The sequence below is a fragment of the Oscarella lobularis genome, chromosome 12 (genome assembly GCF_947507565.1).
Source record: "Oscarella lobularis chromosome 12, ooOscLobu1.1, whole genome shotgun sequence".
Classification (NCBI taxonomy): Eukaryota; Metazoa; Porifera; class Homoscleromorpha; order Homosclerophorida; family Oscarellidae; genus Oscarella; species Oscarella lobularis.
This window is the reverse complement of record NC_089186.1, coordinates 1,683,962-1,699,012: the sequence shown is the minus strand read 5'-3', so window position 1 is coordinate 1,699,012 and position 15,051 is coordinate 1,683,962. Positions and strand designations below refer to the sequence as shown.

Genomic DNA, 15,051 nt, shown 5'->3' with positions numbered 1-15,051 from the left:
CGCCGTTTCGTCGTCCACGATGGCGGCGGTAGCGCGTTACGTTGACGTCACCAAATGCCGCCTAAAAAGAAAATTCACACAACGCGAAAAATTTCTAGGAGGCGCCCCACATATTACGATAAATTTTAACCCTAACTCTTTCGCAAACTAACCGCCTGCCAGTTACTCGTGCAAGCATAAAACCATCAAGAACTCTACTGATGCCTATACTGTTGCTGTGAAGGAGGATAAGAACCGGGGGCCCCATATCGTTGCCCCCCGTACGTCGCTTGCTGCTGTGACAACGCAAACTGAGCTGCTGCTGCAGGCTTGCCCGAAACGCTTGCCTGAGGTATCATGTGATAAGACGGCGCTTGCGATTGAGCCGTCGCCGCCGCCGCCGTCATTGGAGGCTGAAGCCCAAGCCGATGCTGTTGTGGAGGTGCGGTCTGATAGCGTTGCGGTGGCACAACCGACTGTCCATAGTGAACAGTCGACGCAGGCGAGGACTGCGCTATAGGCAAACTAGCCGGCGACCGATTGGGAAGCGAATAGAGAGACGATGACCCCGGGGCCGGATACGATAATCCCCCAGCCGGCGACGGGGAAACGTGCGTAAGCGGCTGCGACGACGAGAGTGATAGCGACCGAGTGACGTCACCTGTTGCCGTGGTAACAGAGCCGGATGACGAAACGTTCAGCATAGGCGTCATCGATGCCGTCACCACCGCCGCCGCCGTCGTCGACGCCATGGTAACCGCCTTCGGTTCTTCATCCTGTTCCATGTTCGTAAGAACGACGCCCGAGTTGCTCGATTTATCTGTCATCGTGGAAACAGCGGGACTTTCCGCCGGCTCGGCGGCAACGGCAGCGGCGACGGGTTGCGCTGCCGGTTCGCTGGTTTCCATGGGAACGACGGCGTCCGGCACGGGAACAGCCGACGCCGCTGCTCCGGCGGTTATGGGTAGAGGAAGGGGAAGATCGACGCGAGGCGGAGTCGTCGTCGTGGTTGCCGCAGCGAGGTCTCCTCCCTTGGCGCTCTCGCCGGCGAGAGACGCCGTCGCTTTCGCTTGGCTTTGTAGCTGCTGGTGTTGCCATTGGAGTTCGGCCAGCTTGCGCTGTTCCTCGGAGAAGCGGAGTCGTTCGGCGACGAGCGCTTGGCGTTGCGTTTCCAGCTGAAAGTTTGACGTTTGAATACGATTTTTTAGGTGGGGTCCCCTTCTCATTCTCTTACGTTTTCTAATTCTCTGTCCATTATCGTCTCGAGTTCTTCAAAGTGGCGTAGTTTGATGTCCAGTTTCTTCATCTGCGTTTCCACTAGGCCGGCTATGAGACCCTTGATTGATCTCTCTTCGACGGCAGCCAAGTGCTGGATAAACGTATTAGAAACGAAATGTCAACTTCTTTTCCTATTGCACCCTACCTTTGCTTTGATTGTGGCTGCTGCTAAGGCGGAAGCAGCGGCCGTCTGAACGTTTCCATTCTGAAGAGGACGATCTGATCTCTCAGAAGACGTTTCACCGCTTTCCTGTTCAAAAAAAACAAGCTACAGAGAATAAAGTCGAGACATAACGACGTCCTAAACCTTTTCATCATTCCCACTAGTCCCTAAAAAGCACGATATATATATATATTTAATAAATAAATAAATAAATGTTTTCCTGCCTTCTGAGTTTTCCTTGTTCTCTTTCTTTGCCTCCTCTTTTATACTAGAAAACTCCTCTACACGAAAAAAAACGTGCATAGCAAACTCTCTACCAAAGATCCTTATTTCTAACCAATAGCAGCCTTCGCAGCGGCAGCGGCAACGCGCGGATCCACAGCTGAAGCGAGAAAAGCAACCGTAGCCATCACCGGATTCCCCGTCCTCGCAAACGGAACCGACTCGCCGGCCAGAGAGCCTAAACAAGTCAGTTTATACTCTTCCACGGAACGAGTATTGAGTTCTTGCCTTGGGAGGAGCTCTCCTTGGCTCCGCTGTCGACGAAGGGATCCTCGATGGGCAGACGAAGGAAGTGGAGAACGCATTCGTCTTGCGTGCGAGAGCCGACGTGCTCAGCGACTTTGTTCCAGTCGTCTTTGTGCATCTCAAGTGCCTAAAGAATGGAAATGAACAGATAGAAGATAAGATTCCCTCTCTATTATTACCTCAAGAAGCCGCAACGTCTCCTGATCATTCCACTCACGAAATGACACAAAATCCTAAGAGAAGTCCCTATAGTATTAGACTATTCAATACGGTTTTATTGCTCATACTTGACTTCCACTGATTGCATCCTTTTTCAGATATATATCCGTTCTCAGCCTAGCAATAAAAAACTCAATCTCACGTCCCTTCTGCATCCAATTTATTTAGTACCCGAAATTCGTCAAATCCGTTTTCCCCGCCCCCGATTTCTCGCCCTCATTGCCGGAATCTTTAATCTGCGCAACCTGATCAGCAGCAGACTAAAAGATCCAATCATAATTCAGTACTAACACTCTAGCCCACGAGGAACTATTTACCAGTTTCGATTTCAACGGGTCGCACGCCTTCACCCCCGACGGTGTATCAACCAAGACATTAAAATGTGACGTGAGCGGTGGCCCCAGCTCGCTGGGACGCCGCTCCGGCTCAATTTGATAATTAATCAGACCCCCCACTGCTCAAGCAGAGAGTGAATCCTACGCAGAACAGCTGTCCATCTAATCTAGCATATACCAATTGAGGAAGATTGATACCTAATAATTGCACAAACGTCGCCAAGGAGATTTCTCCTGCACGCCGTCGACGTCAAGTAGTCTTGAGGCGATAGTTGGTACGTGTCGATCATAAAATTGCGACAGGCCATGTAGCTGAAATCCCGTTGATTGGGATACGCATAGACTAATGGGTTCCCTGGCTTACACTTTGGGTGTCTTGGACTTATTTTTACCGTTGAAGAATTCGGGTACGACTCGCTTTTCAATAGCATGTATGCTAGAAAACATATACACGTGGAGGAGAAGTAACTCTCAAAAGATTTCTAAGGCTAAGACATCTAGTGTGAAGAGAGGAGCACTGAATTTATCGTCTCGCCTCATCGAAACGCCATATGTGCTATGTACCATTCAAAAGTCTTAGACTCCTATTGATAAATAAATTGCATGACAACGCTAAGGGTTTGGCAGAGGTGAGCGGTTTCTCTGCGAGGATGTCTAAACCTAAACTTCTGAACGGTACTGTGTTGATGTAAGAGCCAAATTCTCGACACTGGTCTGACTTTTTGACGTTGTCTAGTATGAAATGGCCTATCTACTCCCCGCTCTCACCTGCTATAGCCAAACCAAGCCGCGTAGCTCGATATTATCACGTGCGGACTTTGACCGGCGATGACGTTTTCCCCTAGAGGCTTGACCGGCTTAGGAGGAGCTGGAGGAGGAGGGGCAGCCGCTGGACTTTCAGTTGAACCCTCCTTGTCGTCGTTCTCCGCCGCACTCTTGGAATTCTCAGCCTCCAATGGCTCAACGCTCTTGTTTTCCCGTTTAGGTGATTCTTATCCAGAGCCGTCGCCTTCCCAGCAAAATACGACCCTGTAATAGAATTCCTTTGGGGCTAATGATGATACATACTGAAGGATTGCACTGAAACACATGGGGTTTCCCGTCGTCCCAACAAGCAATGAGAACGGAAACTCCAAAAGGTCTGACACCACTATACAAAGTATTTTATTTATTTTATTAATTAATAATCGCGTCTTTTTTTCTGAGTGTACCCTGATTGGGTGAACTCTTGCATGACGTTGGCAATTTTTTGAACCAATCACGTCGTGGGAATTGGCTCTTGATATATCAGGTAATACTCTTGAGCTAATTTACGCGCCTTTTTGACGAGTAGCCTTATAAAAGCAAAATTTAACGGAATTATACCAACAAATATATTTTAATTAACCGATAATCCGGGGCCAATCCACTGCAAATCATTCCCGCGTGATTGGCTATCATTTCAACCTAAAGGAGACGTTGTCTCTGCAAAACTCTCATATAAAAGGGACGGGGTTACTTTTTTGATGCTTTCGACGTCATAAAGAGCCGATCGTTGTTTTTTCTCTCCCGCTATTACGACTCCGTTCGATGCTGAACTTTACGTATGAAAGTACGTTCTTGAGCGACTTGTTTTGTACCTTTTATGCCCACGGAAGGACTACCAGCGGCGACGGCTGCGAGTGCGTACTCGATCTGGACGAGTTTTCCCGTTGGGCTGCAGTAGAGCACAGCGTTTGCGTTTGAAGATCGTTTATCGACTAGGAGTAACGTGCCTGAAGGTCGTGAGGCTGAAGCTGTATCGTTCCGTCATCGCACCGAGAAACTTACTAAACAGCGCATGCGCGACGTTGCTGAGAGAATTCCATATTTCGTTCACTGAAAGAAAAGTTGATGAAGTGCTTCTAAGGAACGCTCCGACGCTCAAACGATGAATCCTGAAGGTATTTCATATCACGTTTTGTGTAGTTTATCTTTAGACTGTTCTTAGACTTTCTTGCTGCTGTCAGAAACGGGAACATGGAAAAGGTTCGCGATTATGTGTCGAAAGAGCCGATAAAATGGAAAACTATTGTGGATGAGGTATGTTTTTCGTCGTCGCGACAATCACGTGAGTGTGCAGAAGTAGCTACTTTTTTGCGAAAGAGAGGCGTTCCCATCACTCTCGTTTCCTGCAGTTAATCGACGATCCTGTTTGCTTTAGGATGGCGACTATGCAATTGCTCTCGCTATTTGGAAAAAGTATTTGGAGATATTAGAATATTTTCTTTCAATGGGATGGGACATTGAAAGTCGAGTTAACAAGGTATCGTGGCACTCTTTGAAAATAATCGAAAATTGTTTTCTGATAGACCGGAACCACGGGTTTTCTTTATGCTGCAAACAAAGGTTTTGTAAAAGGTGTCGATTTATTTGTTGAGAGAGGTTGCAACATTGAAGCAAAGACCGACGTGAGTGTTGTTGCATTTCCACAGTTGTCAGTGTGACTCACTTACTCTTGGCAGAATGGCGATGGAGCTCTGGCATTGGCGTGTTTGGGGGGTCATCTTGAAATGGTGAAGAAAATGATTGAAATGGGATTCTCTGTCAACGAAGCTCATAAAGTAGAATTCTCATCATTGTTTCTACTAATAATTTATTTGTGTGATTTAGTATGATTATATATCATTGCATTGCGCATGTTATTTTGGTCATGTTGCAATTGCAACATATCTAATTGAGAATGGAGCTAATATTGAAGCTGAAAATAAAGTTGTTGAATTTAAGCTGAGTTCAATGGGACGATTACATACTTGTGTTTTCATTGTTTAGTTTGGAAAAACGCCTTTTCTTGTGGCTTGTGATTGTCAACGCGTGGGCGTGGTTGATCTATTGATATCAAAAGGATGCAACATTTATGCCAAAAGCAAAGTAAATTGTTTGATGTGTAATTCAAGGTCATCGTTTGTATGTAGAAAGGTGATGGAGCCTTGGCATTGGCAAGTTTGAAGGGAAATGTCAAACTTGCTGAGAAATTAATTCAACTTGGATTGGATGCCAATGAAGCTCACAGCGTGGGTGATCACTGAATGAGTGTCTGTAGCACTACATCAATGAATTTAGGATGGCTACACTTCCTTGCACTGGGCATGTAACAAAGGGCATCTTCAAGTAGCAGAATTTCTTATTCAAAATGGCGCCCATCTTGAAATTGAGAGCAAGGTAGTCGCGGTTTTTATCTTCATTTGTTTATTGAAATTGTTTACGTTTTCGTATAGTTTGGATCGCCTTTTCTTGTGGCGTGCGATTGTGAACGCGTAGGCGTGGTAGATCTATTGATATCAAAAGGATGCAATATTTATGCTAAAACAAAAGTAAATGGGTTGATTTTTGTTTCATAGTAATCGTTTTTGTTTAGCGAGGTGACGGAGCCTTGGCAATGGCAAGTTTGAAGGGAAACGTCAAACTTGCTGAGAAATTGATTCGACTTGGATTGGATGTCAATGAAGCTCACCGCGTGGGTGATCTCTGAATGAGCGTCTGTATCACTAAATGATATAATTTAGGATGGCTACACTTCCTTGCACTGGGCATGTGACAAAGGGCATCTTCAAGTAGCAGAATTTCTTATTCAAGATGGCGCCAATCTTGATGTTAAAAACGAGGTATCTTCTGTGTTTTAATTCGTCTTGTCAAAGTTTGTTTAGGGGTTCTTTCTACTGTCTTGTTATGTTTTCTTTGACGTTTTAGGATGGACGCACACCAATTTTACTTTCTGCTGCAAGTGGCAATGTCAATTTGCTGGACATGTTAATATCAAAGGGATGTGACGTTCAAGCAAAGAATAAGGAAATTATTTCTCTAACATGAAAGTTTTGTTTTTTACTGTGTGATTCTTACAGTTGGGTGTTGGCGTGTTGGCAATGGCTATAGTAAATAACCAAGTTGAGATGACGAAGAAACTTCTTGAAATGGGATTTTCCCTATTTGAAACAGACTACGTATTGAGTAGATATTTTCTTATGTGCAGCAGTATCAATATCTTTGATTTAGTTTGGTCGTACGTCACTTCATTGGGCGGCGAAATATAACAGGAAGGAAGTTGCTGAGGTTTTAATTGAAAGAGGCGCCAATGTTGAGGCCCAAGACAAGGTTAGTTTTGTATAAATATTAACATTATTGCGATGTGAACTTTGTAGTGGGGGAGAACGCCCTTTCTTCACGCCGTTCTTTACGGGCACAATGAATTCGCCAATTTGCTTCTGAGAAAGGGTTGCAATCGTCACGCCATTGATCAGGCAAGAATATGACTTTTTAATTTGTCAATGTAACACTTGTATTCACAATAGGAAGGTCACGGCGCATTGGCATTGGCCTGTATTGAGAAACATCGCGACACAGCAGAATGGTTACTTTCAAAGTTCAATGACCAGGTTCTTTAACTTGTTCATCTCAAATATGAATATGAGTTATCTAATTGACAGTTCAAATTAGGATATAAATTCGGTTCTTCATTTGGCAGTGCAAAGTGATGATGACAGAATCGTCAGCTTATTAATTTCCAACGGCGCCGATATTGAAGTTCAAGATGAGGTATGGCGTCTATTGTTATTTTATTTGTAAAGGATTTGTTTGTAGTGGGGCTGCACTCCTCTTGTGACTGCCATTGAATTTGGCAGTGACAACGTCGTTGATTTGCTAGTGAAAGAAGGCTGCAACATGTATGCAAAGACGAAGAAAGGAGAATGCGTTCTTGATGTGGCGATCATGGGAGGACGACTCGATCTATTTCATTGTTTTGTAAAAGCGGGAATCAAAGCCACGCAACTGTTGCCTGGAAATCAAAGTGAAAATCAAGTATATGTGAGATTACTAATTAATTTAGGAAACTCGCCGATTTTTGCAAGAAGCGACGAGTGAAAGCGAAGAAGCTATTCAATGTCTAAAAGAGGTCAATTGAGTTCATGATTGTGAATTAATTGGATTCATATCTTAATTATCAGATTAATGTTCTTCAAATTTCGGAAGATCCATTGAACTGGGCGTCTCCTCAAGAAGGCTATCATGTATAGAACCAGTTTATGTTTGAAAAGCGTTTGGTTAGAGGAGATGCAACAGGAAATCGATCGGCTCAAACGGGCCGTTTCTTTTCCAAGAAGCTCCGAATCAGAAGATCGCTCTAGCGTTTCTTCTCGAGTAAAGCGTTCCCAAGTTTTGAAGGACTATTTCTCTAAAACAGTTTTGTAGGAAAACGAACTTCGCCAACGCTTGGAAGAAACAACTCAGGCGTTGTCTAGAAAAGAAGAAGAGTTTGCACGCTTGGAGGATAGGGCTAAAGAAAAAGAAGCAGACCTCGAGGCACTTAACGGTTAGTAAAAATGACTCATTCCTTATTAGGAGGACTGACTTGTTTATATAATAGAAAAACTGCGAAGCGAAGCAGAAGATAAGAAGAGGGCACTTGAAGCTAAAGATCGCGAACTTGGTAGGCAGTTCTCTATTTGTGGGTCGTACTCAACGTTACGTATTTTGCGAAGCACAATTGAGAGCCGCTGCTCAAGAGAAAGACGTTCAGATCGCGAATTCGAGAAAAGAAATCGATTTCTTTCAACTCAATCATAGTACAAAAACATTTTACAATTTTAAAATACTCGGGCTTTTTTAGCGTCGTTTCTGTCTAGGAGCGCAATTGAAAGAGAAAGATGATCAGATTGAAGCTTTGAGACTTGGTCACGGTATGGCTTAGCGTGTCTTTGCACAAAGCTCTTTATCGTCGTTTATAATAGCAAAAATGCGAAGCGAAGCAGAGGAAGAGAAGAAGAGGGCACTGGACGAACTTGGTAGACGTGCAGTTCTCTATTTGTGGGTTGTACTCAGCGTTTCATATTCGCAAAGCACAATTGAGAGCCGCTGCTCAAGAGAAAGAAGTTCAGTTCGACGCTCTCAGACTCAATCACGGTATGCAAGACCTATGATGAGATTATTGACGCGCGATCCTATTTTGTAGCAAATTTATCTGATCGTTACGAGGATACCGTAGCCGAACTGAGAGCCGTTACCGAAGAGAAAGCGGAGAAAGAGAAGCAGCTCAAAAAGGCAAAAGAGCACGAAGATCTTCTCCAAATCCCCGTCGAAGACGTCAAAATGACAGAAATTAAACTCGGAGGAGGAGCCTGCGGAGGTAATAATAAACTGAATCAGAAAATAAATCGAGTACGCGTTATTTAGAAGTGAGAGTCGGCTTCTGGCGCGGATGTCCCGTAGCCGTCAAGATATTTCGCGACTATCTCAACAGCGACTACTATCTACGTCTCTTTCGTCAAGAAATCGCCGTCTGCAGTCGAGCTCGCCACCCCAACGTCGTCTCCCTATGCGGCGTAACGACGAAAAACGGCGTTCCACTCCGAATCATTAGCGAGCTTCTCGAAGGCTCGCTTTCTGACGTCATCAAGGCAGCTCTTCGCTCCCAATGGCCTCTTTCGTTGCGAGAGCGCATCGATCTGGCATCGGGTGTCGTCGCCGGAATCGCCTATCTCCACGGACTCGGTCCGGACGGCGTTTTGCACGGCGACATTCGCTCGTCGAACGTCGTCGTCACGTCGGTGATGGAAGCGAAAATCTGCGATTTGGGCGCCGCTCGATTCGCCGAAGTGTCGCTCTCCGCCGGACCGTTGAGTCCGGAGTACGTCGCTCCCGAACGAGGCTCGGAGAATCGTCAGCGTAATACGAAGATGGCGGACGTTTGTAGTCTCGGAGTGACGGTCGTCGAAGTGATGACCGGTGAACAGCCTGTCGCCAGCGATCGATTCGGACAGGCTTCCAACGTCGGTCATCCGGTCGTGAAGAAAATGTGTCGTCAAATGATTAGCGTCGATCCGAGTGCGAGGCCGCGTGCTGTCGAGTGTTTGGCTCAATTGGAACACGTCCAACACTCCAACGAATATAATGAGTGTTGGCCTAAGAGAATGGTAAAGGGTAAGTTACATGGAGAGGGTCAGGTGAGTCTCGTGATGACGCCTTGGCAGCAGCGTCACATGTAGAGCAATTTCTGATTTTTTTTGCAGGATTTTAATTAACGTTTGTCTTATTTTTTATTTTGTTTTGCTATCGCTTTTCTTGACGAGTTATATTTTTGTACTCAAACGGTTCGTGTCCTTTTACAATGAAGAAGCGCAACTGAAAGATAAAGGAAGATACGTTGACATTGTGAGCAGAAGGGTTCAGCTCGAGGCGTTGCCGCGTTGGGGGACTTGACCAAGCTTTTTCTAATCTTTTTGTAGAAAATCTGAGAGAGCGTTACGCTGCAGCAAAGGCGAAGAAAGATCAGCAGTTGGCAAAGCAAAAGAACAGGAAAATCTTCTCTAAAATCCTATCGCCGACGTCACAATGACAGAAATCAAGCTCGGAGGTAAAATGAGAAAAACAAGACTGAGACCCGTTCCATAGAAACTGGCCAAACAGCGCATGCGCGACGTTGCTGAGAGAATTGCATTTCGTTCGCTGAAAGAAAACTTGATAAAGTGCTGCAGCTTTTTCTAAGGAACGCTCCGACGCTCAGACGATGAATCCTGATGGTACTTCAAATCACGTGTTGTGTAGTTTAGCTTTAGACTGTTCTTAGGCTTTCTTGCTGCTGTCACAAACGGGAACATGGCAAAGGTTCGCGATTATGTGTCGAAAGAGCCGAGAAAATGGAAAACTATTGTGGATGAGGTATGTTTTTCCTCGTCGCGACAATCACGTGAGTGTGCAGAAGTAGCTACTTTTTTGGGAAAGAGAGGCATTCCCATCACTCTCGTTTTCTGCAGTTATTCTACGATTCTGTTTGTTTTAGGATGGCGACTTTGCAATTGCTCTCGCTATTTGGAAAAAGTATTTGGAGATAGTAAAATATTTTCTTTCAATGGGATGGGACATTGAAAGTCGAGTTGACAAGGTATCGTGGCACTCTTTTGAATTAATGGAAAATTTTTTTCTGATAGAGCGGAAGCACGGGTTTTCTTCATGCTGCTTGTTATGGATTTGTAGAAGGCGTTGATTTATTTGTTGAGAGAGGTTGCAACATTGAAGCAAAGAGCGACGTGAGTGTTGTTGCATTTCCACAATTGTTAGTGTGACTCACTTACTCTTGGCAGCTTGGCAATGGAGCTCTGGCATTGGCGTGTTTAGGGGGTCATCTTGAAATGGTGAAGAAACTGATTGAAATGGGATTCTCTGTCAACGAAACTCATCAAGTAGAATTCTCATCATTGTTTTTACTAATAATTTATTTGTGTGATTTAGAATGATTATATATCATTGCATTGCGCATGTGATCGTGGTCATGTTGCAATTGCAACATATCTAATTGAGAATGGAGCTAATATTGAAGCTGAAAATAAAGTTGTTGAATCTAAGTTGAGTTTAATGGGACGATTACATACTTGTTTTTTCATTGTTTAGTTTGGAAGAACGCCTTTTCTTTTGGCTTGCTATTTACAACGCGTGGGCGTGGTTGATCTATTGATATCAAAAGGATGCAATATTTATGCCAAGGATAAAGTAAGTGATTTGATTTCTCTTTCATGGTCAAAATTTGTGTAGGACGGCGATGGAGCCTTGGCATTGGCAAGTTTGAAGGGAAACGTCAAACTTGCTGAGAAATTAATTCGACTTGGATTGGATGTCAATGAAGCTCACAGCGTGGGTGATTACTGAATGAGTGTCTGTAGCACTAACATAATTAATTTAGGATGGCTACACTTCCTTGCACTGGGCATGTGAGAAAGGGCATCTTGATCTAGCACAATTTCTTATTCAAAATTGCGCCAATCTTGAAATTGAGAGCAAGGTAGTCGTGGTTTTTATAATGATTTGTTTATTAAAACTGTTTACGTTTTCGTATAGTCTGGATACACGCCTTTTCTTGTGGCTTGCAATTGTGAACGCGTAGGCGTGGTAGATCTATTGATATCGAAAGGATGCAATATTTATGCTAAGAGAAAAGTAAATGGTTTGATTTTTGTTTCATAGTAATTGTTTGTGTGTAGCGAGGTGACGGAGCCTTGGCAATGGCAAGTTGGAGAGGAAACGTCAAACTAGCTGAGAAATTAATTCGACTTGGATTGGATGTCAATGAAGCTCAAGTGGTGGGTGTAGTTGCTTATTAATAGCAGTACTTGATTTATTGTTTTAGTTTTGCAAAACATCTTTACACTGGGCAGCTCAAAACGGGCATCTTGAACTAGCAGAATTTCTTATTAAAAACGGCGCTAATCTTGAAGTTGAAGATGAGGTATCTTCTGTGTTTTAATTCATCTTGTCAAAGTTTGTTTAGTGGTTCTTTCTACTGTCTCGTTATGTTTTTGTTGTAGAATGGAAGCACACCAATTTTACTTTCTGCGGCCGTTGGCAATTTTGATTTGCTGGATATGTTAATATCGAAAGGATGTGACGTTCAAGCAAAGAATAAGGAATTTATTTCTCTAGCATGAACGTTTGGTTTTTACTGTATGATTCTTGCAGGTGGGTAATGGCGTGTTGGGAATTGCTAGTGCTAATGGCCGAGTTGAAATGGTGAAGAAACTTCTCAAAATGCGATTTTCCCAATTTGAAACGGACTACGTATGGATTAGAGGTATTCTTATGTGCAGCTGTATCAATATCTTTGATTTAGTTTGGGCGCACCTCACTTCATTGGGCGGCGACATATAACGAAAGAGAAGTTGCTGAAGTTCTAATTGAAAGAGGCGCCAATGTTGAGGCCAAAGACAAGGTTAGTTTTATATAAATATTCGCATTATTACGATGTGATTTTATAGCGGGGGAGAACTCCCTTTCTTCGCGCCGTTCTTTACGGGCACAATGAATTTGCTAATTTCCTTCTTAGCAAGGGTTGCAATCGTCACGCCATTGATCATGCAAGAATATGACTTTAATTTATCAATGTAACACTTGTATTTCACAATAGAAAGGTCACGGCGCATTGGCATTGGCCTGTATTGAGAAACATTACGAAACAGCAGAATGGTTACTTTCAAAGTTCAATGACCAGGTTCTTCAACTTGTTCTTCTCAAATATGAATTATCTGATTGACAATTTAAATTAGGATATTAATTCGGTTCTTCATTTGGCAGCGCAAAGTGATGATGACAGAATAGTCAGCTTATTGATTTCCAACGGCGCCGATATTGAAGTTCAAGATGAGGTATGGTGTCTATTGTTATTTATTTTTGCAAATGCTTTCTTTGTAGTGGGGCTGCACTCCTCTTGTGACTGCCATTGAGTTTGGCAGTGACAACGTCATTGATTTTCTATTGAAAGAAGGCTGCAACATGTATGCAAAGACAAAGAAAGGAGAATTCGTTCTTGATGTGGCGATCATGGGAGGACGACTCGATCTCTTTCATCGTGTTGTAAAAGCGGGAATCAAAGCCACGCAACTGTCGTCTGTAAATCAAAGTGAAAATCAAATATATGTGAGATTACTTATTAATTTAGGAAACTCGCCGATTTTTGCAAGAAGCGGCGGCGAGTGAAAGCGAAGAAGCTATTCAATGTCTAAAGGAGGTCAATTGAGTTTATGATTGTGAACTAATTGGATTAATATTCTAATTATCAGATTAATGTTCTTCAATGTTCGGAAGATCCATTGAACTGGGCGTCTCCTCAGGAATGCTATCATGAGAAGAACCAGTTCATGTTTGAAGCGTTTGGTTATAGGAAAGAGAGGAGATGCAACAGGAAATCAGTGACTTGAAGGCCCAGCAGAACAAACGAGACGACAGCTCTGTTCAAGTAAGTTTTTTGAGAATTTTCATAATTATTTGTATCTTCTTTCAATCTAAGGAAGTGGTAAGGTTGCGTGAGCGGTTGGACGCAACGATTCGCGCTTCAGCTAGAGGAGAAAAAGAAGTGGAACGCATTCAAGAGTCATCTAGATATCTTGTCGCTCGCTCGCAAAGATCTGAAGAGGCACTCCTTGGTAGAATCCAAATGAAATTTCAATTGGCGTGATATATAAATAAATTTCTTAGATGCTCGAAAAGAGGTCGAAGAGGCACTTGCAAGGGCTGAAGAAACACGGACTTCAGCTGAGGAGCGTGGTAAGCATCCTTTCAGTTGCACGAGAAAAATACATTTTATTTTGCAGCTCGCCGCTTCGAGGATACGATAGCCGAATTACGATCTCTTTGCGATGAAAAAGACAAAAGACTCGAGAGCGCAAAAGAGCAGGACGACCTTCTTCACATTCCCGTGGCTGATGTGAAGATGACGACCATTCGGCTTGGAGGGGGATCCTACGGAGGTAAGTATACGTTGAGGGACGCATTTCTTCACACAATAGTCGATTAGTCTTTTTGTGTTGAGAATCCTATTCTTTATTTTCTTCGTTTCCTTTCAGAGGTTAAAGTTGGTTATTGGCGTGGATGTCCTGTGGCGGTGAAAACGTTCTTTGATTGCCTCGACACCGACTACTACCTCGATCTTTTCAAGCAAGAGATCGCTATTTGCACCCGCGCTCGCCATCCCAACATCGTCTTCCTATGCGGCGTAACGACGGTCAACGACACGCCGCTTCGAATCGTCACCGAGCTTCTTGAGGGCTCTCTGTCTGATGTCATCAAGGCATCTGTTCGTTGCAAGCAGCTGCTCTCTCTAAGGGAGCAAATCGATCTGGCGTTGGGGATGACAGCTGGAATTGGCTATCTTCATCAGCTCGGTCCTGACGGTATTTTGCACGGGGACATTCGCTCAACGAATATAGTCGTGACGTCACTTATGGAGGCGAAAATATGCGATTTGGGCGCCGCTCGCTTCGCCCAAGTCTCGCTCTCGGCCGGACCATTGAGTCCCGAATATCTAGCCCCAGAACGAAGCCCGGAAAAAGGTATGCGCAACACCAAAAAGGCAGACCTATACAGCTTGGGGGTTACTCTGATTGAATTGATGATTGGACAGCAACCGGTTGCGATTCTTCGAGTGGAGCAGGCGTCGAGAGTAGCTCATCCCGACGTGAAGAAGATTTGTCGTCGAATGATTGAAGAGGATCGAAGCGCGAGGCCATCTGCAGACGTGTGTTTGGCTGTGCTGGAGCGAATCCAAGAGTCGCGCGCTTATGAGGAGTGCGTTGCGAGAAGAATGGTAAAGGGTAAGATGCACGGAGAAGGCCAGGTGAGTCTGGTATTGGGGCCTTGGCCGCAGAGTAGCATTGGGCGTAGCTGAGTTATTTTTTGATGTTATTACACCATTTTTTTAACTATATTTTTACTTTACATATGCTTTTGTATCTCCTTTTTTACGTCAGTATTTTTATGTAGTCTTATCAAACTCGTATTTGACATGTCTTGGATATTAGCCGCCAGGCATTATAACTGGAACTTTTTTACGTATTTTGATACATACCAGTTTATGTGCTATTGATGTATTAGCTATTTTTAGGGTCTGCGCATGCGCGAACAAAAGATTTGAAGTTTTAACGTTCGACGCCGCGGTGAGGCGTCTCTCTGTCTTTTCTCGTTCGTACGAAACTGTACGGCGTCTCGGTAAGGCTCTTGAATAGGTCCGTGGATGCCTCTAAGCGCCGTCGCGTCGCGGGGTCCCCCTAAGAA

At 44.1% G+C, this 15,051-nt stretch overlaps 3 protein-coding genes and 1 pseudogene across 6 annotated transcripts; 2 read left to right on the top strand and 2 right to left on the bottom strand.

The window, feature by feature from the left end:
• Positions 1 to 99: 99 nt before the first annotated feature.
• LOC136194177 (SWI/SNF complex subunit SMARCC1-like) lies at positions 100 to 3,494 on the bottom strand (annotated as a pseudogene).
• LOC136194178 (proteasome subunit alpha type-2-like) lies at positions 2,611 to 4,306 on the bottom strand. Of its 3 annotated transcripts, none has more exons than XR_010671531.1 (7): positions 4,257 to 4,306; positions 4,122 to 4,198; positions 4,001 to 4,074; positions 3,890 to 3,948; positions 3,714 to 3,836; positions 3,629 to 3,652; positions 2,611 to 2,656 (listed from the first exon to the last, which is right to left on the bottom strand). XR_010671531.1 is itself a non-coding variant. In XM_065983237.1 (6 exons), the coding sequence occupies exons 1-5, from the start codon at positions 4,292 to 4,294 to the stop codon at positions 3,761 to 3,763; spliced, it is 324 nt and encodes a 107-aa protein (XP_065839309.1). In that variant the 5' UTR covers positions 4,295 to 4,306; the 3' UTR covers positions 3,469 to 3,652; positions 3,714 to 3,760. The 3 variants fall into 3 exon arrangements, 1 of the variants encoding a protein (XP_065839309.1); XR_010671530.1 differs by lacking the exon at positions 2,611 to 2,656 and adding an exon at positions 3,381 to 3,511 and having other exon boundaries at positions 3,571 to 3,652; XM_065983237.1 differs by lacking the exon at positions 2,611 to 2,656 and having other exon boundaries at positions 3,469 to 3,652.
• An 82-nt stretch (positions 4,307 to 4,388) lies between these two features.
• LOC136194175 (ankyrin-3-like) lies at positions 4,389 to 14,878 on the top strand. 2 transcript variants are annotated; one of them, XM_065983233.1, is made up of 26 exons: positions 4,389 to 4,424; positions 10,082 to 10,173; positions 10,295 to 10,396; positions 10,443 to 10,541; positions 10,596 to 10,694; positions 10,744 to 10,842; positions 10,903 to 11,001; positions 11,044 to 11,142; positions 11,192 to 11,290; positions 11,347 to 11,445; positions 11,490 to 11,588; positions 11,636 to 11,734; positions 11,814 to 11,913; positions 11,966 to 12,063; positions 12,116 to 12,214; positions 12,261 to 12,359; positions 12,410 to 12,493; positions 12,549 to 12,647; positions 12,694 to 12,891; positions 12,941 to 13,009; positions 13,062 to 13,115; positions 13,166 to 13,237; positions 13,289 to 13,424; positions 13,477 to 13,545; positions 13,593 to 13,748; positions 13,845 to 14,878. In XM_065983233.1, exons 1-26 carry the CDS (start codon positions 4,412 to 4,414, stop codon positions 14,663 to 14,665), a joined length of 3,252 nt encoding a protein of 1,083 aa, XP_065839305.1. In that variant the 5' UTR covers positions 4,389 to 4,411; the 3' UTR covers positions 14,666 to 14,878. The 2 variants fall into 2 exon arrangements, with proteins under 2 accessions (XP_065839305.1, XP_065839304.1); XM_065983232.1 differs by lacking the exon at positions 4,389 to 4,424 and adding an exon at positions 9,926 to 10,034.
• Positions 4,501 to 9,634, top strand: LOC136193919 (ankyrin repeat domain-containing protein 17-like). The gene is made up of 26 exons (XM_065982928.1): positions 4,501 to 4,563; positions 4,685 to 4,786; positions 4,833 to 4,931; positions 4,986 to 5,084; positions 5,293 to 5,391; positions 5,436 to 5,534; positions 5,584 to 5,682; positions 5,739 to 5,834; positions 5,879 to 5,977; positions 6,027 to 6,125; positions 6,363 to 6,461; positions 6,514 to 6,612; positions 6,660 to 6,758; positions 6,810 to 6,893; positions 6,955 to 7,053; positions 7,099 to 7,317; positions 7,464 to 7,526; positions 7,579 to 7,656; positions 7,708 to 7,828; positions 7,883 to 7,945; positions 7,998 to 8,081; positions 8,142 to 8,195; positions 8,247 to 8,300; positions 8,356 to 8,418; positions 8,468 to 8,641; positions 8,689 to 9,634. The coding sequence occupies exons 1-26, from the start codon at positions 4,501 to 4,503 to the stop codon at positions 9,498 to 9,500; spliced, it is 3,219 nt and encodes a 1,072-aa protein (XP_065839000.1). The 3' UTR covers positions 9,501 to 9,634.
• Positions 14,879 to 15,051: the final 173 nt, after the last annotated feature.

Coding starts and splice junctions, on each gene's coding strand:
- LOC136194178 (XM_065983237.1), bottom strand. CDS start 4,294: ATGACGGAACGATACAGCTTCAGCCTCACGACCTTCAG. Junction 4,199..4,256: donor TTCAGCCTCACGACCTTCAG/GCACGTTACTCC, acceptor GCTCTACTGCAG/CCCAACGGGAAAACTCGTCC. Junction 3,837..3,889: donor GGATTGGCCCCGGATTATCG/GTTAATTAAAAT, acceptor TGCTTTTATAAG/GCTACTCGTCAAAAAGGCGC.
- LOC136194175 (XM_065983233.1), top strand. Junction 11,589..11,635: donor ATGTCAATGAAGCTCAAGTG/GTGGGTGTAGTT, acceptor TTATTGTTTTAG/TTTTGCAAAACATCTTTACA. Junction 12,064..12,115: donor CCCAATTTGAAACGGACTAC/GTATGGATTAGA, acceptor TCTTTGATTTAG/TTTGGGCGCACCTCACTTCA.
- LOC136193919 (XM_065982928.1), top strand. CDS start 4,501: ATGGAAAAGGTTCGCGATTATGTGTCGAAAGAGCCGATAAAATGGAAA. Junction 6,462..6,513: donor CCCTATTTGAAACAGACTAC/GTATTGAGTAGA, acceptor TCTTTGATTTAG/TTTGGTCGTACGTCACTTCA. Junction 8,301..8,355: donor GAGGGCACTGGACGAACTTG/GTAGACGTGCAG, acceptor ATATTCGCAAAG/CACAATTGAGAGCCGCTGCT.